The 20,691-nt window shown below is 41.3% G+C and overlaps 1 protein-coding gene across 1 annotated transcript in view; it reads left to right on the top strand.

Annotated features, from left to right (window-relative positions):
• The window catches only part of RAB36 (RAB36, member RAS oncogene family), a 42,710-nt gene extending 22,222 nt beyond the window's left edge, over nucleotides 1-20,488 (top strand). The window contains exons 5-10 of the mRNA XM_082243570.1: nucleotides 2,070-2,134; nucleotides 3,045-3,096; nucleotides 4,807-4,888; nucleotides 18,637-18,727; nucleotides 18,863-18,982; nucleotides 19,773-20,488. Coding sequence (XP_082099696.1) covers nucleotides 2,070-2,134; nucleotides 3,045-3,096; nucleotides 4,807-4,888; nucleotides 18,637-18,727; nucleotides 18,863-18,982; nucleotides 19,773-19,837 — 475 coding nt within the window. The 3' untranslated portion in view covers nucleotides 19,838-20,488. The remainder of the gene's footprint in view (nucleotides 1-2,069; nucleotides 2,135-3,044; nucleotides 3,097-4,806; nucleotides 4,889-18,636; nucleotides 18,728-18,862; nucleotides 18,983-19,772) is intronic.
• Nucleotides 20,489-20,691: the final 203 nt, after the last annotated feature.

Below are 20,691 nucleotides of genomic sequence, written 5' to 3'. Positions count from 1 at the left end.
ACTGTCAACTAAAAACGGTAATGAACGCTGAGAAGACAGAGAAAAATCGGAGTATATTTCGTCAGATTTTCGTCAAGTGTGTACGGACCTTTAGAAACCAGCTATTTGCCAAAGAACAGCCTGGGGGTCGGGCTTTTTTTTTGACAAATCCTGGTCTGCTCATTAGCAACCAGTTCAATGCGATAAATTACCGTATTAAATAATGCGGTAATTACCGTCAAATCAAAAAAATCCCGCATTTGGTATTTAACAGTAAATTCTTAGTGAACTGAACTTTCACAACTGATTTACCGCATGCAGTATTTCACTGCATTTTATTTGCCAATATTTAACTCTTAGTGAATCGACCCTTTAGTCCCGGTGGCAGTGAACTCCAGAGCAAATAGAGAGGAGGAATTTCCCTTTCAAGTACTATACAGACTGCAATAAAAACCCGACAGGCATTCTTCTCCCTCACCACACCAAAATTAAGATTTAGATACAATCTAATGATAAAATTTTCTGTTTTTCGGAAAGCTCACACAACTGCTGAATATATTTGGCTGGTCAGGAATTTATTTACAGAGACTTGTAAAGTTACTAAAAGGTCCACTTTAAAGCGGAGTTCCACCCAAAAATGGAACTTCCGCTTTAAGGCCTCCTGATTCCCTGACATGCCACATTTGGCATGTCATTTTTTTTTGGGAGGTAGCGGGTACCTAGATTTAACAGGTACCTGCTCCCACTTCCGCTCGAGCTGCCTAGAGTTCTTCTTTCCCCCTCCCTCCCTGCAATCTTCTGGGACACGTCACAGGTCCCAAAAGATTGCCCGTCCATTCATGACGCGCAGTTCGACTCGCGCATATGCAGTGCGCACCCGGCTGTGAAGCCGCAAGCTGTCAAAACCGGGTACCCACACTAGACATGCTGGGAGAAGAGGGAGAGAACCGAGGCTCCCCCCGGCCGCATCGCTGGACCGTGGGACAGGTGAGTGTGTGTTTATGCAAAGTCAGCAGCAACACTTTTTGTAGCTGCTGACTTTTATTAAACACAAAAACGGCTTTAGGAACTGCTCTAAAATAGCTTCTCCCCACCCTGCTTGCCCATTATTCTCCTGTCTGTAATCTGTGCCTTTTAACTAAAGCATGTACGGTCTGCAATTGACCAAGCTGAACAGAAAATAATGGTAGTTCCTGTAAAGACTTTGACACAAGCACCAGGACAGTTTCATGCTGGTAGACGGGTTCATTTACAGAGATTACAGGGAGATATTTAGCTTTGGTGCCCGCTGCTGTAAAACTGTTGGGGCCCATACACAAAGGTTGTTTAAAGTGAAGTCTTGATGAGAAGAAATAGTCCCCTGCAGGTCAGGGATTTTAGGAAAAGTTATTGCAACACTTATCTGCTTCTTTTCTAGATGTATCAATGTAGGCATTGCCGAACCCTTTTCCTAAATTGACTACAGAGTGGGGGGGCCTCATGTCACTTGATCACTCTCAGTATTGTAAAAGCTCCTGCCCCACCATGCCTTTATGCATAAACTAATATTATCTGTGCAGACCATTAGAATAATATTCAGCCAATCACATGGGGAGTACTGTTGCCACATTTGCAAAGAAGAAAATTGTAAATTAGACAGTTTTAAAAAATCATAGTGGGCTTAAGCTTAAGGCCCCTTTCATACTTGTGTGACTTTGGACTGCATAGTCACATGACAAGTCCTACTCCATGATTTCCAATGAGTATCATTTATATCTGTGCAACTTCAAGTCGCAATGACTTCAAAGTTGTCCCTGCACTAGACATAGGCATTGCTTCAAGTCCAGTCAAAATTGCGTCAAAATTGCAGTAAAATCATGCGACATTTAGGTCGTGTAAGTGTGAAAGGGGCTTTAAGGAAATTAATAGAGAGTCCCCCAGTAATATAGATTTATTACCTGTGGATGCTGCAGGTAGATTTTACCATTTTTAATGATAGGGTTTCAATTCAAGCCACTCAAAACCAAAAGGTGGTATTTTCTTGTTACCCTTTTATTAACACAAATTTTTCTTACATTGTATTAATTAATATTGTCCTTTTTTTTCTTAAGATGGGACACAGCTGGACAAGAGAAGTTCAAGTGCATTGCATCGGCATATTACAGAGGAGCACAAGGTTAGATTACAGAATAAATGCAGAATCATCCAAACTACAATGAGTAGTTGGTCTATTTGTTATGATAAAAAGGTGTAAGAAGTCATAATGATTTGGGAGAAACCAGCCCTATATGCATGTATAAAGGCAGAAAAGAGAGGGGTAGAAAGGGTAATCTTACCCCACACTGGATGGGCTTTTAAATGGTAACTCCCAATTGAAATATAATAGCAATTCAAAAACCTTGTTAAAAAAGTACAAAAATGTATTTATTCAATATCCAAAATCATGTAGAAAACCTTATTACACACAGGGCCATAGAAAGACATAGGGCCCATATAGACATTATACATACAACGACATCAATAGTGTATGAAGTATATGAGTGCATAATGTGCTGACATGTTTTGCGGTACAAATATTCCGCTTCCTCAGGGTTCCTGCTGTCCGCATACACTTCACAGATTTCTAATATATACATATGAAGAAAAAAAGAGGATAAACATATAGAAAATACATAAAATACAGAATATATATGCATACGAGTAAATTGTTTACAATAAACTAAACCATCCAATATATACATGGGGGGGGGAATAATTAAAAAAATTATATAAATATATTTATAATTCTAAATACCTACCACATATAGGAGAAAGGCAAAAAAAGGGTGGAGAATTGTTGTCAGATGTGTTCCAATCAAGGGGAGACCAGAAAATATGTACCTCGAATGCCACGGATTCCCAGATATTATTGTTTATCCAAGGGTGCATTGAAGCTCCCTGCTACAAAGTATGGGATTTGTCATGCCACACTGTAGATATAAAATACAATGAGTAGTTTCTTTGTGTCCCATAGTCCAGATTATTCTACAATGAATCTGGTTTGCATCAATTAATGTTGTAAAGATTGTTTTTTTTTTTTCTTTTAGTGATTATTACTGCTTTTGATCTGGGTGACATTCAAACCCTTGAGCACACTAGGTAGGTACCTATTATGTGGGCAGCCCCCAATAGATTGCAAGCAGACATACAGTATCTTGCTATGTGATATCTTTTTTTTAAGGAAATGTTTTAGGGCTTATTTTCTGAAAATGTAAGTTGCCCAACTATTGGCTGACTCAGTAGCTCCTTTGAACTGACAGTGAGTGTTAACAGGAGTGCATATCAGAAGTTCTAAATGGCTGGCTGCATTCTTTTTTATGGCTAGGATTTAGAAAGAATTTCTGTCAGAGTACCTGTATGACAACCATACAAGAAAAGGTCAGCAATAAAATCCCATGTATGCACACCTTTCCTTTAAAGTGACACATTTTGACCCCCAAGATCTTACCTGTAACAGTTTGTAATGCAAGCGCCGTGTATACTCATTATCCCCAAAGTCCACATTCTTTTTGGTTTGAGAGGTGGACTGTTCATAAACCCTTCTAACCTCCTAAACCAGTTGTCACCAAACTGCGGCCTGGAGGCCAGATGTGGCCCTTTGCTTGCTTTGTCCAGCCCTTGGGGCACTATTCCTCCTACTAACACCATTAATAGGGCAAAATTCTTGCCACTGACACCAACAAGGGCTAAACCTCCTGATGGGCACCTTTTGCCCATCAGTGATGGGGTACTATTCCTCCCACTGACACCAGTGATGGGGCACTATTCCTCCTACTGACACCAATGATAGGGCACGATTTCTCCCACTGACACCAACAATGGGGCATTATTCTTCCCACTGACGGGGCACTATTCCTCCTACTGACACCAATGATGAAGCACTGTTCTTGCCACAGACACCAATGATGGGGCATGATTCTTCCCACTGACACCAATGATGGGGCAAGATTTCTCCTACTGACACCAACAATGGGGCATTATTTTTCCCACTGACACCAATGATGAGGTACTATTCTTCGCACTGACTCCAGTGAGGGGGCACTATTCCTCCTACTGACACCAATGATGAAGCACCATTCTTGCCACAGACAGCAAGGATGGGGCACGATTCTTCCCACTGACACCAATAATGGGGCATTATTCCTCCCACTGACACCAAGGATGGGGCACGGTTCTTCCCACTGACACCAATAATGGGGCAAGATTTCTCCTACTGACACCAACAATGGGGCATTATTCTTCCCACTGACACCAATGATGAGGTACTATTCTTCCCACTGACTCCAGTGATGGGGCACTATTCCTCCTACTGACACCAATGATGAAGCACTATTCTTGCCACAGAAACCAATGATGGGGCACAATTCCTCCCACTGACACCAAGGATGGGGCATTATTCCTCCCACTGACACCAATCATGGGGAATTATTCCTGTCACTAAGGATTTGGCATTGTTTACTCCCACTGACACCAGGACCTTTTCTACCCCCTGGCCACAGTTCGGCCCTATAAAGTCTGAAGAACAGTAGATTGCCCCTTTGTTTAGAAGTTTGGAGACCCTGTCCTAAACCCTACAGTAGTTGGCCAATAGTGAAGCTTAGGAAGCCAGAGAAAGTGAGCCAAGTCATCCAGATAGTTTCTGCTTATCAGAGCTCATGAGCATTCCAAGTACCCAAGATGCTTAAATAGAAATATACCTGACATGCAGGTACCCACAGGTGTAGTTCTGTGCTGACAGTACGGGATTTAATAAGTATTTCATACTCAGCTTTGCTGTAAGTATTTAATGAATGCTCTTACTGATTTCAGGCACTGGCTGCAGGATGCTCTAAGAGAAAATGAACCTGATTCATGCTCCGTATACCTTGTCGGGGCTAAAAAAGACACATTGGTGAGTAAAAGGGTCTTTAGTTTGGCTCATTTCAGCATTGTGTAAATGTTAGGGAAACTTTCTCTTTCATACGGGAATTTAGGTGTTGCATGTTGACTTTGTAATTATGCAGAGATTTGCCCACACAATAGCACCATTGTAATAGCATTGATAAATGAACTGTACGTGCCAGATAGAACACAAACAGCAACCTGTAATTTAGTTTTGTGAGTTAAAGCGTAACTCCACTTTTGTTGAAAAAAAAAAAAAAACATTCCCCTCTGGGTGATCTCTGTACATTACAAGGATTGTAACAAACTTTGTTGCAGATCCCTACCTTTTGTCATTCTGAAGAAATCCCTGTTTGTTCCTCTGTGCTGAGTGGGTCTAATGGGAGTGGTTTCATAATTATCAATCAGCTGTACAGCTGCAGGGCACTAATGAGGAAATCTGCTGGGCCTGCATCCCTTTAGACGTGTTCCTATTGGGAGTATCTCACCAAAAATGACATTTTTGTTGCAGGGAATGCCAGAAATCTGACTTGTATCTTAGCCAGACCTCTGGTAAAATTGGTGAGCCAATCACACAAGCAGGAAATTATGTTTCTGGGGTGTGGTCAGTACACATTCTGTGTACAGAATGACTCCAGGTAGCCATATTGTATTGCATTTTCAGAAAATTACAGGGCTGCAGATGGAAAAGGAAAGGTCATTTTTAATAAGTCAATTACAATATGATTTGTGTCGCAATTGTATACGCTATATTATTTTTTCTTTGTTTGCTATTTTTTCCCCCACAAAAGTGGAGTTACTTTATTTTTTTCCTGTGAACCTTTCTTTACTATGAGGGCAGTTATCTAGTGTAATCTGTACACAAACATTAGCAGTACTGCTGATGTACCATCATTCAACCAGAGTCTCTTCTTACTTTAGTAGCCAATTAAATCTATGAATTTGGGAGGGTAGTGCAAAGGAGGAGGCATCACCAGGATTTCCTACAAATTTATTCTGTACGGTGTTAAAGCCAAAACTGCTGTTCTAATTTTAGAGTGTGGAAAGCTTCTAACCGGTCAGGCTTTTATTGCTGATTGTGTCTCCTCTACTCAAGTGATTTAAAAAAAAAAAAAAAATCATGCCTATACTTACCTACTCTGTGCAGCCCCGATCCTCTTCTTCTAGGGTGTCCTGTCGGCGCTTCAGGCTCCTCCCCCTCATCGGGTGCCCCCACAAAAAACACTTTCCATGGGGGCACCCGGGCGGGCTCTGCGTCCATTGACACAAACAGCAGGACTCAGCCTCGCTTCCTGCTCCCGAGTCACAGCTTTTAAATTACTGCAGTGGGAACCAATGGCTCCTGCTGCTATCAATCTGTCCAATGAGGAGAGAGACAGCAGCTGGACCTCTGCACTCATGCATATGTCTGGATCAGGCTCAGGTAAGAAAAAGGGGGAGTCTTGGGGGGGGGGGGGACTGCAGCACCGAAGATTTTTCACCTTAATGCATAGAATGCATTAAGGTGAAAAACCTTAAAGGTATGGTAAAGTCAGAAGGTTTTTTATCTTAATACATTCTATGCAGTAGGATAAAAAGTGTTCTGTGTGTAGCAGCCGTCCCAGAACATCCTAATACTTACCTGAGCCCCATCCGTGTCCAGTGATGTCCACGAGTGCCTACCCCGCCTGGGACTTTCCTTCCTGATTGGCTGAGACACAGCAGCGGCACCATTGGGTCTTGCTGCTGTCAATCAAAGTTAGTTAGCCAATCAGGAGAGAGAGGGGGCAGGGCCAAAGTGGGAGATGCGACTTGGCTCCAGTTCCCCTATAGCAAGCTGCTTGCTGTGGGGGCACTTGACAGGAGGGAGGGCCCAGGAGAGCTGGAGAAGGACCCGAGAAGAGGAGGATCCGGTGTATGTCTGTAATACTACATATGTATAATACAGGGCTTTTTTTTATCAGAAAAAAGGGGCAGGAACTCAACCACGACCCCCCAAAACCCCCCTCAACCCCCACCTACACCCTCCAAACCGCGACAAATACTGGGTGTAGTCAAATTTCACTCCATTGAGAGCCAGCCACACTCGCATGTCATGCAAATTGGATGTAGGGAAACTCGCATCCGGTTCGCATTGCTTGAAATAGAGCTGCACAATTAATCATTAAAAAAATAAACCTAAAAAAATAAAATCTGGCATTTCCACTATTCAGTGCAGAGCCGTTCTCTGCTCACTGCTGACAGCTGTCAAAGATTGTATCATTTTGTTCTTTTAGATCAAAGGGATGGTCTGTAAGTGAGGGCAGTTTAACCACTTAAAGACCAAGCCTTTTTTCTGACACTTGTTGCTTACAAGTTAAAATCAGTATTTTTTGCTAGAAAATTACTTAGAACCCTCCAAACATTGAATATCATTTTTAGCAGAGACCCTAGAGAATAAAATGGCGGTCGTTGCAAGATTTTATGTCACACTGTATTTGCATAGCGGTCTTTCATACACATTTTTATTTGAAAAACTACAGTTCAATGAATTAACAAAAAAAAACGAAATGGTAAAGTTAGCCCAATTTTTTTGTATAATGTGAAAGATGATGTTACACCGAGAATCACAAGAGAATCATGATCTTTATTTTAAGCAAAAAAAACGTGATTCTCATTTTAACTAAACTAAATATCCATTGGTGGCTGCACCAATAAGATACCTTTTGCTTTTTGGCCTGTTTATCTTGAACATTTGCTCTTTCTGCTGCATTTCCCATAATATAAAATAAATAAAAATAAAAATAACAGGGAGAACGGGGCTCATACAATGGCTGCTGCAATTGGAGGCTCAAACACCAAAATCCCACCACTAGTTTCCCTGAGAGAAAGTAATAAGCCATGGAAGATTTAGTTCACATGCATCTACCATCAGCTTTGCTTGGACTAAAGCTGGATACACACTATACAACTTTTGTTGTTAGATTTCCTTTAGATTTATCTTCAACTATGTAGTGCAAGGGCCTGCCAGATTGCATACAAATTGAAAGTGTTTAGATTTCACATCATATTATATGGTTTTGGTAAATCTAAAGGAAAAAAATCGAAAGACAATTTATAGTGTGTATGGCCCATTAGTCTTGCTGTCTGAGTGGAAGCAGTGGTCATTTTGCAAAGGTCCAACATGTCCTTTGCTTATGCCCCGTACAAACGTACCGATTGTCGGCCGTAAATATTCGGCCGACGACCGATCGGCCGATTGTAGGCTTGTTAGTATGATGCTTCCGACAGCCGACAGCGCACTTTCGGCCGAATAGAATCTGATGTGCATGCTTTAAAATTTTTGTAGGCAGACACCAGAACGGCCGATTGTTCGCCAGTCAGTACAGAATTCGGCCGACAATCAGCAGATTTGCAAGACTGGGCATGCTCAGAAAAGAAAAAACACAGGGAAAGTTAACCATCACATGACATCACTTCTGCAGTCGGCTGTTGTTGGCCGACAAAATTCGTGTGCAGTCTTTTGCAGTTTTCAACAGACACGACAGCCCTGGACAAAAGACGGCCGATCGTTCGGCCGACGATCGGTACGTGTGTACGGGGCATTAGTCAAACCTAAAGCTCTCTATTTAGCAGGGAGCAATTATTTGCTGCAGATTTATAGTTATTATGAGCATGCAGCATGTCAAACCTCTGCAGAAATACCACTGTCCTCTACAGCATGGGGACAAGGGTAGGCTTTTCTTCTCAGGCTGTGGCTGCTTTGTAATTGAAGCAACTGCAAGTGTTTTGATACACATGGATTTAAATTTAACATTAAATTGGGCTTTAACAACTTTAAGGGCCGGCTCACACCATAAGTCCCAAGTCATACTGGTGCAATGCGAGAAACCCTGCGATTTAGTGCCGATTCCCGCATCGCACCTGAATCATACACTGGTTTACACTGACATCTGCGAACCACTGTGGGTGTCAATGTAAAGTTGATGACACCCCCAGATTGATTCCTGATCGCAGTGCGAACTGTGAAATAGTGCAGGCATCGGATCGCATAGGTGTGAACACCCATGTGATCCGATTCCAGTGTAGACCAAAAACTGGGATCTGCACCATTTTGGTATGAATGGGATTTTAGCCATACAGTGTATGGGTAAATTTGCATCACACAGACATTGTATGTGATTTGCACAGCAATGCCGTGCACAGCAATGCGGTGAGAATGACATGCGATGTCTGTGATCGCACAAGATTGAACCCAGCCTGAATGTGTGTTCCTGTGCGATTCACATGCGATCTGGGTGCAGTGCAGTTTTAGCCCATTCATTTGAATAGGCGTAAATCACACAAAAGCAATGCATGAACTACTTTAAAAAATGTACAGCAATCAGAATGCATGGTACTACTGTACCATGCAATCTGGTGCAGGCAAATGCACTGTGTTTGTGACCTGCATTTGGGATGTCATTAAAGTAGAAGTCCACCCTAATACTAAAATCTCTGTATCTACAGACCTCTACGATCTAACACTAACTTATCTAGCCCTGTAAAGAAGAAATCAGTATACTTAACTTTTTTGAAGCGGATCCGATCCAATCTCATACTGATCTGTCAGCGGTGGCTTCGGTGTGGAGACGGGTGCAGAGGACAGAACCAACGATGGAAGCCCCATAGTAAGTATGGGTGACATCATTCCCTATTCATTTCACAGCCGTTGTCGGCCGTGTCACCTGCAGAGCTTCCACCGCTGGACACGGGATCGGATCGGCTTCAAAAGAGGGAGGTATACTGATTTCTTTTTCTTTACAGGTCTAGATAGGTTAGTGTTAGATCCTTCAGGTCTAAAGATGCAGGGATTTTAGTGTTAGGCTGGACTTACACTTTAAGTTAACCCTGACACCCAGTGCAGATCGCAAGCGCAGGAAGGGGACAAGGGGTGGGCAGGAAAGGCGGCTGCCCTGGGCACAAAAATGTATTGCAGGGATGGGGGTGCCCTGACCCTAACCCTAAGGGATGGGGGGGTGCAGTTTGGAATCTTTATCCTGGGCTCTGGGTGACCATGTCCCTGCACTGCGTTTTGAATGCGGTGCGGGAAACGTTTCCCGCACCACGTTTTGGTGTGAACTGGCCCAAAAAAAAAAGACCAGTCTTGAGAGAAGCAACCAATGCTTTATGGATAAATTATATTTTTAGAATTATGAGAGCAGATTACATTTCAAACTCTGTTGCTGTTCTTTGAATACTGAGACAGGCTGTTGTAATTAAAGAGTATGTAAATATAAGTGGAGATCCTGTCAGAATTTATATCAGCTGATAATTTCCATTACTAACAGCCTGCGCTGACAGTTGTCAGTTACATTGTTCCCAGCTATCTCTGGGGACTACTGGATACCTCCTTCGATATTATGGAGAAAAGGAGAGGCGGAGGTCTTCTGTAGTCTTGCCCTAGGCTCCTCTATAGGTACAGTATGTTGGGTCCACGTTGTCACCCTAGAACAGAAAATAAATAGAAAATAACTGAAAAAAAAGTCTGAAAATCAATGCAGCCAACACATCTCCGAACGGGTAAGCTGCAGTATGGTACTCTTGGGCTTACATATGCTAAGAATAGGTGTAACTACCAACAGCGGCCACAACAGGGCGTCATTGGCACCTATTATCTCACCCAACTGATCTGCACCTCACCAGTCTCTCAAAGAAAAAAGAGTGACCCGCAACTGTGCACCGCGCCCAATCTATGGTTTCAATATATAAGATATTGTTGCAGCACAGATAAAACATAGACATGCCTGTATTACCGAACTGGAAGCACTGTCCAGTTATAATTTTGTATGATTTTAGGCCAAAAATCTCTTCTTTCTGCCTTAGGTTTACAGAGAAACTAGGTAGCAACCTGTTTCTTTTCATTAATAATCTACGTTTAGTCAATAAAGGCTTGTCACTAGGGGATTCCATTCTGCCTAGCAGCCACCTTGGCCAAAGTAAACCGATCAGTTAAGCAATAATTAGCTATGCACTGGGAAATATCCATGTTCAGGCTTTCAAGTGCCACTCCGAAGAAAAAAATCTGAACATGGCTAGATGTGGAAAATGAATAGTTTGTAGACAATGTACAGAAATTATAAAAATCGATTACTATCACATATACAAGAGCAGGGCTGCGGTTAGAAATCATGGGCCCCGTACAGCCTACCTTGCAGCCCCCCGAATATATCAAGACAATAGTTTCACTAAAAATACACTAAAATTATTATTAGCAGACATAAACATAACAGAAAACCTGTGTGAATTAGCTCATTTTAAATTGTGTTTTACATATATATATATATATATATATATATATATATATATATATATATATATATATTTATATATATAAATGTATTTATTTATTTTTTAATTTAATTTTTTTTAAATGTGAAACATTTTTACAATTATATTATTTTACAATTGTTTACATTTATTTATTACAATGTTTAATTTAAATGTTTATTTTTTTACAATTTGTCATTTTTTTTTAAAGGACAGGGAGACAGGGAAGCCTGTAGTGTTGCGGGAGAGGGGGAGGCAGTGAAAGGGAGGCACACGGGGAGAGGGGGGGGGGGGGAACCAGAAGCAAGCAGAACAGGGAGGGGGATCGGTGTCAGAGAGTCAACTAAAGGAACGATACCCTGTGTCTGTGTCTCTCCCTGCAGCAGGAGAAGGAGAAACTGACTTTCAGCTGCTGCAGAGAGCTTCACAGGGCTTCCTTCTTTAACTGCCCCTCCGCCCTACCGCACTGATTCCCCATGCAGTTGGGGGCCCCCTGTTTGCCTGGGCCCCCTTCAGGAGGACTGGTGGCCCCCCCTATCAACAGCCCTGCACAAGAGTGGCTAGATATCCCTGAGCTTCACCAGGAGAAGCTACAGAAGCAAGAAAATAAAGTCTAAAGCCTCTTACACACAATCAGATTATCAGACAATTTTTCTTTAGTTTAATGTTGCATGCTAGTGTCATATGGAAAGTAAACAGGTTACTTTCATATGAAAATTCTCCTAGGAAGTGATGTCATTTGTTGCATTGTTTTGTATGTATTCTTTCGTTTCCGAGCATGTGTAGTCTTGCTCTAACAATTTTTATCGGATGAAAACTGTACTAATTAAATGAAAATCAGACATTGTGTTCACGTACGATAAACATTTTATAGTCTGCACCTTCAGCTTTTGTGGTCCGAAAATTCGTAATCGGCTGTCCAAAGCACCAATACTAACAATCAGAAAATCAGCAGATTATTCATCAGATGAAATTTTACTTTGGATTTTCTTATCGTGTACACGGGCCTTTACCTTTGGTAATTCCATGTAGTTGTGAGAATTGTGCATTGTACTGATGCTTTACATTGCCTTTGGTCTTATTTTAAAGTTGGGGTGGGTGCCAGATATCAGATCCGCACTGGGTGCCAAATGCTCTAGGTACACCCCTGTAAACCTTATCAACTTCCCGTATCCAATCCGATATGGAGGGAGTGGAGGTTTGTTTCCAGTCCCTTGCGATCAGAATTTTTGCTGTGTTTAGGAGTTGTCTCAATAGGTTCTGTTTATATTGTTTCATGGAATGTGAGGAGATGTTTAACAAACAGGCAGGTGTACTTTTGTGTTAGTAATATTGTGAATTAACCACTTGCCGACCGCCGCACGACTATCTACGTCGGCGGTCAGCCCCTCACAGGCAAAGTGACGTAGGGCTACGTCACTAGCTTGTGAGGGTCTAGGGAGCGAGCGCGCGCCCCCGGAGGCGCGCTCCCGCTCCCGAGTGGTCACGGACCCCCCCCGCGCGTGTGACCGGCGGACCCAATGTCCGCCGGCCACTCGGCGATCGGCGGGGGAGAGGGAGAAAGTCAGGCAGCTTGTGTAAACAAGCTGCCTGTCATTCTCCTCGCTGTATGAGAGCTGATCACATGGATCTACTATGTAGATCCGTTGATCACTCTGCATACAGCTGAAGCCCCAGCCAATCACAGTTAGAATCACGCCCCTAGGGACACACACAGCCCCTCCCTCTCAAATAAAGTTAACCCCTTCACTACCAGTGTATTTTTACAGTAACAGTGCATATGTATAGCACTGATTACTGTAGAAATGTCACTGGTAACCCCAAAAGTGTCAAAAATGTCAGTCAAGGGTCCGATCTGTCCGCCGCAATGTCGCAGTACCGCAAAAAAAATCGCAAATCGCCGCCATTACGCGTTAAAAAAAAAACAACAAAAATGACAAAAATCTTTCCCTTAGTTAGTAAACGCAATAACTTTTGCGCAAACCAATCAAAATACGCTTTTTGCGATTTTTTTTACCAAACATAGGTAGCATAAAACAAATTGGCCGAAAATTTTAAAAAATTTTGATTTTTACATTTTTTTTGGGGGAATTTCATATAAAAAAAAGGGAAAAATATTGCTATTTTTGCAAAATGGACGCTCTTTTTTTGTTTATAGCGCGTGATCAAAAAATCGCACAGGTGATCAAATACCGCCAAAAGAAAGCTCTGTTTGTGGGAAAAAAAGGACGCCAAATTCGTTTAGGTACAGCGTCGCACGACCGCGCAATTCTCCGTTAAAGTCACGCAGTGCCGAATCGCAAAATACCCCCTGGTCGGAATGGGGGTAAAATCTTCCGGGGCTTAAGTGGTTAAATTACATATTTGATTCCGAAAATTGGTTATTAGTGGGCATTTCCACCATATGTGTAGCATAGTTCCTTTGTCCTACTTTTTATAAATTGCCTCATATAAAAATAGTGTAAAAGTGAAGTCAACAGGGCTGATTTACTAAAGGAAATAGGCTGTTCGCTTTTCAGGGGGATTTTTCAATTTACCAAGGAATTTTCCCTTAGCTTAGGGAATGTGTTAAAAATGACTTTGCAAAGAATATGCAATCACCTGCCAGGGAAAAAAAAAAAAAAAAAAGATTTTTTAGATGATTCACTAATGAGGCTTCACCTCATTCACTCAGCTATTCTCTTGCAAAGTGAACAGTCTGTTTACCTTAGTAAATTATTCACAAGGTATTAGTACAATCTATAATGCAATGTTTTTGTGTATTTTGCAGGGCCATACATTTAGTGTGTTTTGTAAGGGTATATTCACCTCCTCTTTTAGTGTCAGAATTGTGTTCAGAGTTATCTATCAGCATGATGTCAGCAGGTGTTTATTCACAAAATCCATTACCTCCTGAGCCTGGTGCAAAGACTACATGTCCTGTTAAGGGGTTCCACAACATTGGGTCAATATAACAAATTCTTACAATGTTTCACTAATTTCTGCTTTGCTTTCTCATTTTTATAACAATGTAAACATAAAACATATGACATAAAACCATTGTATTATTTACTTTGATAGAATAAAAGTTTCTTACATATGAGGACCATTTAAAATAGAGTTCTGTCTGCTCGATTTTATAAAATCCAGAGCATTGATGACAGCATTAGTAAAGCCATATTGGGGCCTGATTTATGTGTAGTACATTTCTTTTGCAAACAGGTGGCGCTGTTGTTTTTAAAAGTCATGGGGTGTTTACTGTACTACTAAATTATATCCCACATTCGTATTGACTTTTGTCTCTGACTGTGATTTCTACTAATTTTTCTTAAAGGGGTTTACAGAATAGGATTCAGGTATGAAGTGCAGCGGTTATTTGTATCTTTGTCAATGTAGTGGTTTCCAGCTGACTTTTCTGGAATCATTGGTGACCCACGCTTCATCAGTCAATTATAGTTAATAGATAATAAAATGAGCAGAATTTTCTTCTCCATACAGATCTTTACGTTCATACCATATTTTTCCCCCTATGCTTCCATTCTTGCTGCTCTGAAGGCATGTTTGCCTGTATCTAGGGGAAATGTCCCATAGTTAAAGAATTTTGGACAAACATTTGCCAATTACTTTACATCATGAATGCTTTCTCCTTTCACAATGACCCTAATGAGGCCTTATTGGATAAAAGACAGGTCAACTGAACATAAATCCAGTTCCAGCTTGTCAAACATATTCTTACAGCAGGGACAATTGTAATAGGTCAGGCCTAGAAAACTTCTGTCCTAGCAGTTGAAGTCCTAAATAAAATATGCCAAACAATGCCCTTTCAGCAAACCAGAATGACTCTTTACCCACGTTTGGAAAATAAAATGTCCATGGGTTTGCTAAATACCGGCCCCGCAATTTTTACATTAGCGTCTTGAAAGTTTAACCTATGGAGATTGGGCATGCCACATAGCTATAAGGAATGCCCATCTGAGATGTCACCCTTTCCTTATTTTTGGGTCGCCTCCTTCTGGGCCCTTGCTGAGTAGCCCCTGCCTTCCCTACGCCTCTGATTTTTCCCTTCCCTTCCCTTCTTGCACATATTTGGATTCAAACACCCCACCTCCATCTCCAGGGCCCCGTACAGCCTACCTGACAACCCCCCCCCAAAAAATTAAAAGAATATTTTTTTGATAAAAATACACTAAAATCATTATTAGCCGGCACAAAGTAACTTACAACATTCCTGCTAAATCTGTAAGATAAAACTGTTTGAGTTATTTCATAAAGCTCTGTATGTGAATGAGGTCTTAACCACTTTAACACTGGAAGATTTTCCTGCTTAATGACCAGGCACTGCATTATTTTAATGGACAATTGCGCAGTTGCGCAATACTGTACCCAAACGAACTTGACGTCCTTTTTTTCCCACAAATAGAGCTTCCTTTTGGTGGTATTTGATCACCTGTGCGATTTTTATGTTTTGCACTATAAACAAAAAAAGAAATATTTTGGAAAAAAAAAAACAATATTTTACACATTCTGCTTCATAACATTGCCAAAAAAAAAATTTAAAAAATCAAAATGTTTTAAAATTTTAGGCCAATTTGTTTTCTGCTACATATTTTTGTTTAAAAAAAATCGCAATAAGCGTAATTTGATTGGTTTGCGCAAAAGTTATTGCGTTTATTAACTACGGGAAAGATTTATGTCATTTTTATTGTTTTTTTTTACTAGTAATGGCGGGGACCTGTGATTTTTTGTGGGACTGCGACATTGCGGCAGACAGATCGGACCCACGACTGACATTTTTGACACTTTTGGGGGTACCAGTGACATTACTACAGTATTCAGTGCTAAAAATATGCACTGTTACTGTAATAATGCCATTGGCAGGGGTTAATACTATTGGTTATCAAGGGGTTAGATGTAAGGATAGGGGTGTGATTCTAACTGTGGGGGGGTTTGGGCTTTTGAAATGATCATAGAGACATGCGATCCTATATAGCAGGATCACCTGGTCTCTGTAATCATTGCAGGGAGAAGGACGGACAGCTGTGTTTACATCAGTCCTTCTTTGTCAGTGGGGGGAGATTGCCGGTGTCAGGCAGCAATTGGAGCCGCCTGACACCCGCACTGGCTTCCCCGCTTGTTCCAGCTGAATACTGTGGATATGGGGCCTCGTCCCCTTTAGGCCTCCCAGGCAGATGACGCCTATTAACGTGATTTTGCCTTGGAGAGCCACACTGCCAACGTAAATAGTCAGTGCAGTGACGGCAAGTGGTTAATTAAAGTGGTTCTAAAGGTGGAACGTTTTTTATCTTAATGCATTCTATGCATTAAGATAAAAAAACCTTCAGTGTGCAGCAGCCCCCCTCAACCCCCCTAATACTTAGCTGAACCCCATCTCGATCTAACGATGTTGCGCAAGAACCTCGGTTGCCTGGGACTCTCCCTCTTGATTGGCTGATACACAGGTGCAGGAGCTCTTAGCTCTGCTGCTGTCAATCAAAGTCAGTGAGCCAATGAGGAGAGGGGGGTGGAGCTGAGCCACGGCTCTGTGTCTAAATAGTCACACAAAGCAGCGGCTAGGGTGCCCCCATAGGGAGGGGCCAGGAGCGCCGGCGGGGGACCGTAGAGGAGGATCTGGGCTACTCAGTGCAAAACCACTGCACAGAGCAGGTAAACATGACATTTTTGTTATTTTTAAACAAAAAATAAATAAATAAGACTTTAATATCACTTTAAAAAATGAAGGGCTCATTCCCATGGGTACTGTGGCCTGTAGACTGTAATATCACTTTATCAGCTGTTTTACAGTAAATTAAATATTGTAAGTAAATATATTATAATGGGTAGTTAAAAATTGTATTTTTAGAATATCATGTGGTAATGGGCATAATGCACCTAAACAGTGTGAATCTAAGGTGAATGTCCATAGTTTTGGCACTGGTGCACTCTAAAACTTAAGACGTTATTTGATCAGTGTCTGTTTTGTAGCAAGGGAGAATGTCTGCTCTTTAACTCACTCCTACCCAGCCCTCAGGTGAATTCCTTGTTCCAGCTGAATACTGTGGATATGGGGCCTCCATTGATTCAAATACTGGTCACTTATGTTAATCCTGCAGGGCCACCCAGCCTGGTCTAACCAGTATCCTCTGGAGTCAATACATACCCGTTCCAGGGTTAGCTGGCAATAAACCTGGCTGTGACGACAATATAGAGAGCTGTTTTTAAAAATACATTTCCATAAGGGTTATAGGAAGGAGCAGTCCACACAAGAAGTCTCTTTTCAAGGATTTTCTAAAATAATAGACGCAAGGTGCAGGTCGGCCTCCAAGCGCTTACAGTTCCAAACAGTTCACAGGAATTTATGAGAAAGCAGATACAAGACAAGAGGCCTGCATTTATAGAAGAGGTATCCCCTAGTTTGGTGTCCCCCAAAAGGGAAATGCGAGTATTATGTACTAAGTTATTGAGTCCTACAGCTACATCCAGCTTCCACCCTAAGGAGAAGTTGCATGTTATATGCTTTCCAGCTTGCTTGTTAGTCTACCTACAGAAGAAACTGGTTATCATTCTCTTCGTGACTACTGCTACCAACCCCAGGAAGCTCCCTGCCTACTATATCCTCACTCATGGTAAACTCTCCTAGCACTTAACACAATCAGCTCCTAAGCCAACTCTCACTCTCATGGAGGCATCTAGTGGCCACCCAGGCCAACGTGCCGTACCCTACATTCCTATGCTGTGAAATTTTTAGGTCAGTGTACAGTACTAAAAACAAAGGTGCATATCACTCCTCCTAGAGTATGAAAAGTAGATATCCACAAGCAGCGCTGTAATGTTCCATGAAGGACCATATAAATATATGCAAAAGTCCACAGTGTCCGTAAGTAGCCCAAAGATGAGATGGTCACCCGTGCTGGAGTAGATGCTTCTATTCCCTTCACCTTACCAAGTGCACCACACCCCTTGAATTACTCACTCACCAAATGTAGGTGATAATTGGACCCTTAATATCCTCCAACGACACATATGGACTGCAAACCTCCACTGCTCCACTCGAGTGTTGTGATACTGGTTAATATCTTGTATCCTCCTCCTGTGTTTCTTAAGTTGTTCTCAATGGAGGGTAGTGCATTAGGGAAAAATAAAGGGCACATAGAGCAGTACAGTCGAGACCACTTTATTAATCCCCTACCCCCCACACATATGCACTTACAACAGGAAAGATAAAAACAGCATGTAAGTGTATAAAAACGAATGGCAACAACAAACGTCTGCGCAGCCTACTGGTGCCTCCGTCCCGCTCGACAGCATCCGGAAGTTCCCAAAGTGTAACGAGGCTGACGCTTTTCGTCCCGTTGCCCAGGTGACCGCGTTGCTCACGCACTTACGCGTTTCGTCATACACAGACTTGTACAGTACTGTATATCGTTACTTGTCATAGATCCCAGAATGTTTTAGGGCTATGCTTGTATGTTCTTGGACATAGATTCATTATATTCCTTGCCTGCTTTGTTCTAGTCAGAGGCTGAATATGAACGGACAGAGCAAGATGCTTTGAAATTTGCTGTGGAAATGAATGCAGAATATTGGTCTGTCTCTGCCAAAACAGGTAACTATATCAACTAGTACTGCTAGTAATCAATACAATTCCAATACATCATACATAGAAAAAACAACACATATCCAGTGCAATGAACAACCAAGTAACCATGGGAAAAATTGTGTGATTTGTTTCTTTTCTCAGGTGAACATGTAAAGGATTTCTTTTTTCGGGTGGCAGCTCAAGCCTTTGAACAGTCCATGAAAAGAGAGTTGGAGAAGAGCAAACATATCACAGCACAGATTGGAGCTGGCAGTCTTATACGTATGTGTGATCAGTCTTTTATTTTATACTGGAAAAATGTGAATCTGTTGGGGCCAACTGAATCGGGGAAAAATCAGTATAGTGCATGACGATTCAACCTCTTCTAGGCTAAAGAGAAAAGTGAGTTATTTTCCTCTCTGTTTTCTGGGTACTGATACTAAGTGTCACCCCATGACTCGTGTTTGCTTCCTTTCCTGGATGAAATTAAATCCCATGTCAATTAGCTACACTACAAAGATCCGTAATGCTAAATCAGGATTTTATGGGAGTGAGCCAATCAGATGATCAGAAAATTAGATTTCTTGGGGCGTTTTGTACAAAATAAGGGTACAGGCCTTCTTTATTGTTGCCATGGCAGCAAACAAGCAGCATGTCAATTTTTTTGGCAGCTGTAAAAAATTATAGTTGGCTGTAAATTGAAATGGGAGAATCATTTTTAATAAATTAAATAATTTCTTATTTATCAATTATATCATAATTATGGTATAAAATATACGGTATATAGAAGTGGGGTTTTCTTTATTATTGGAATACTTACCAAGGTACATTTTTATCTTCCATTCATTATATTATCCTTTGCAAAAAAATTGCCAGAAAATGTGTTGCTGCTCAGCTGTCCTTCACAATTGAGCTTCAACCTATGGAGATCATCCATATTAATGAATTTTCCTGCAACTGAGCTGCCCATAGTTGGTGTCATTATTGCATTTTTTTATTATTTAGTTACTTCCATAACAAAGATACAGAATGTGGAGAGTTAACAAATTCTTTTTTTTTTTCCTCTTTTTAGATCTTGAAGGAAATTCACCCGAGAAAAGGGAAAATGATTCCCAGCCTAACTCGAACTGTTGTTAGATTATGACTGCCTACAGAACAGACCACTTAATACTCTGCAGCTCTTATTGCCACCGGCAGTGTCCAGGCAGCACAGCAAACCACATGAGCTTCGTCTAAATTGTGACCAAACAATGAAGCTCAAATCCCTCTTTGGGCTTTTAGAGACAACGACAAAACATCTTGAAGTCTGCACTACATTAAGATTTAAGATATGTCTAGCCTGCAGCACAGCAATAATGTGCCCCTTGCATGAGGGCCGCTCACCGCCATCCTTGGCCAATTTCTGCATCAGCAAGCACAAATGTATAATCTTACAATTATGAAGCTTAGATGACTTTCCAAAAAAAAGGCAATAAATAAGAATATTATAAATTGTGTCTAAAAATATGCCAAGCCTGGCATTTATTTTCCTACATGTATTATGGATTTGTATGTAGCTGTTCTCCTTTCTAAAAATAATAATTATGACATGAAAAGTTAACTGTGGTCAGAGCTGGATTTCTGCATTTTCAGTGGGCGGTGGCATACAGTAGAAGGGCTGCTGGGGGGGCACAAGCCACCCATACATTAGGGTTAATTTACTAAAAGAGTAGAGCATGTTCAGTTTGAAAAGGGAATTTTCACTTAGTTTCGTGAAAAAGGTGAAGCATTGCTGACCTCAGTAATCCAATCATGTGCGAGCAGAAATCCTTTTTTTTTTTTTTTGGGTACATAATTGGTCATTCTTTCCAAAGTGAATTTTCACCACATTTACTAAGAAATTTACTGTGAAAATTCTCTTTCAACGCTAAGTGAACGTCCTCTTTCAAAGTAAAATTTTCTTGCAAAGTGAACAAGCTCTACACCTTTAGTAAATAACTCCCATTATGTTA

The sequence above is a fragment of the Pelophylax lessonae genome (assembly GCF_965119305.1).
Source record: "Pelophylax lessonae genome assembly, chromosome: 1".
Taxonomy (NCBI): domain Eukaryota; kingdom Metazoa; phylum Chordata; class Amphibia; order Anura; family Ranidae; genus Pelophylax; species Pelophylax lessonae.
This window is presented reverse-complemented; position numbering and strand designations above follow the sequence as displayed.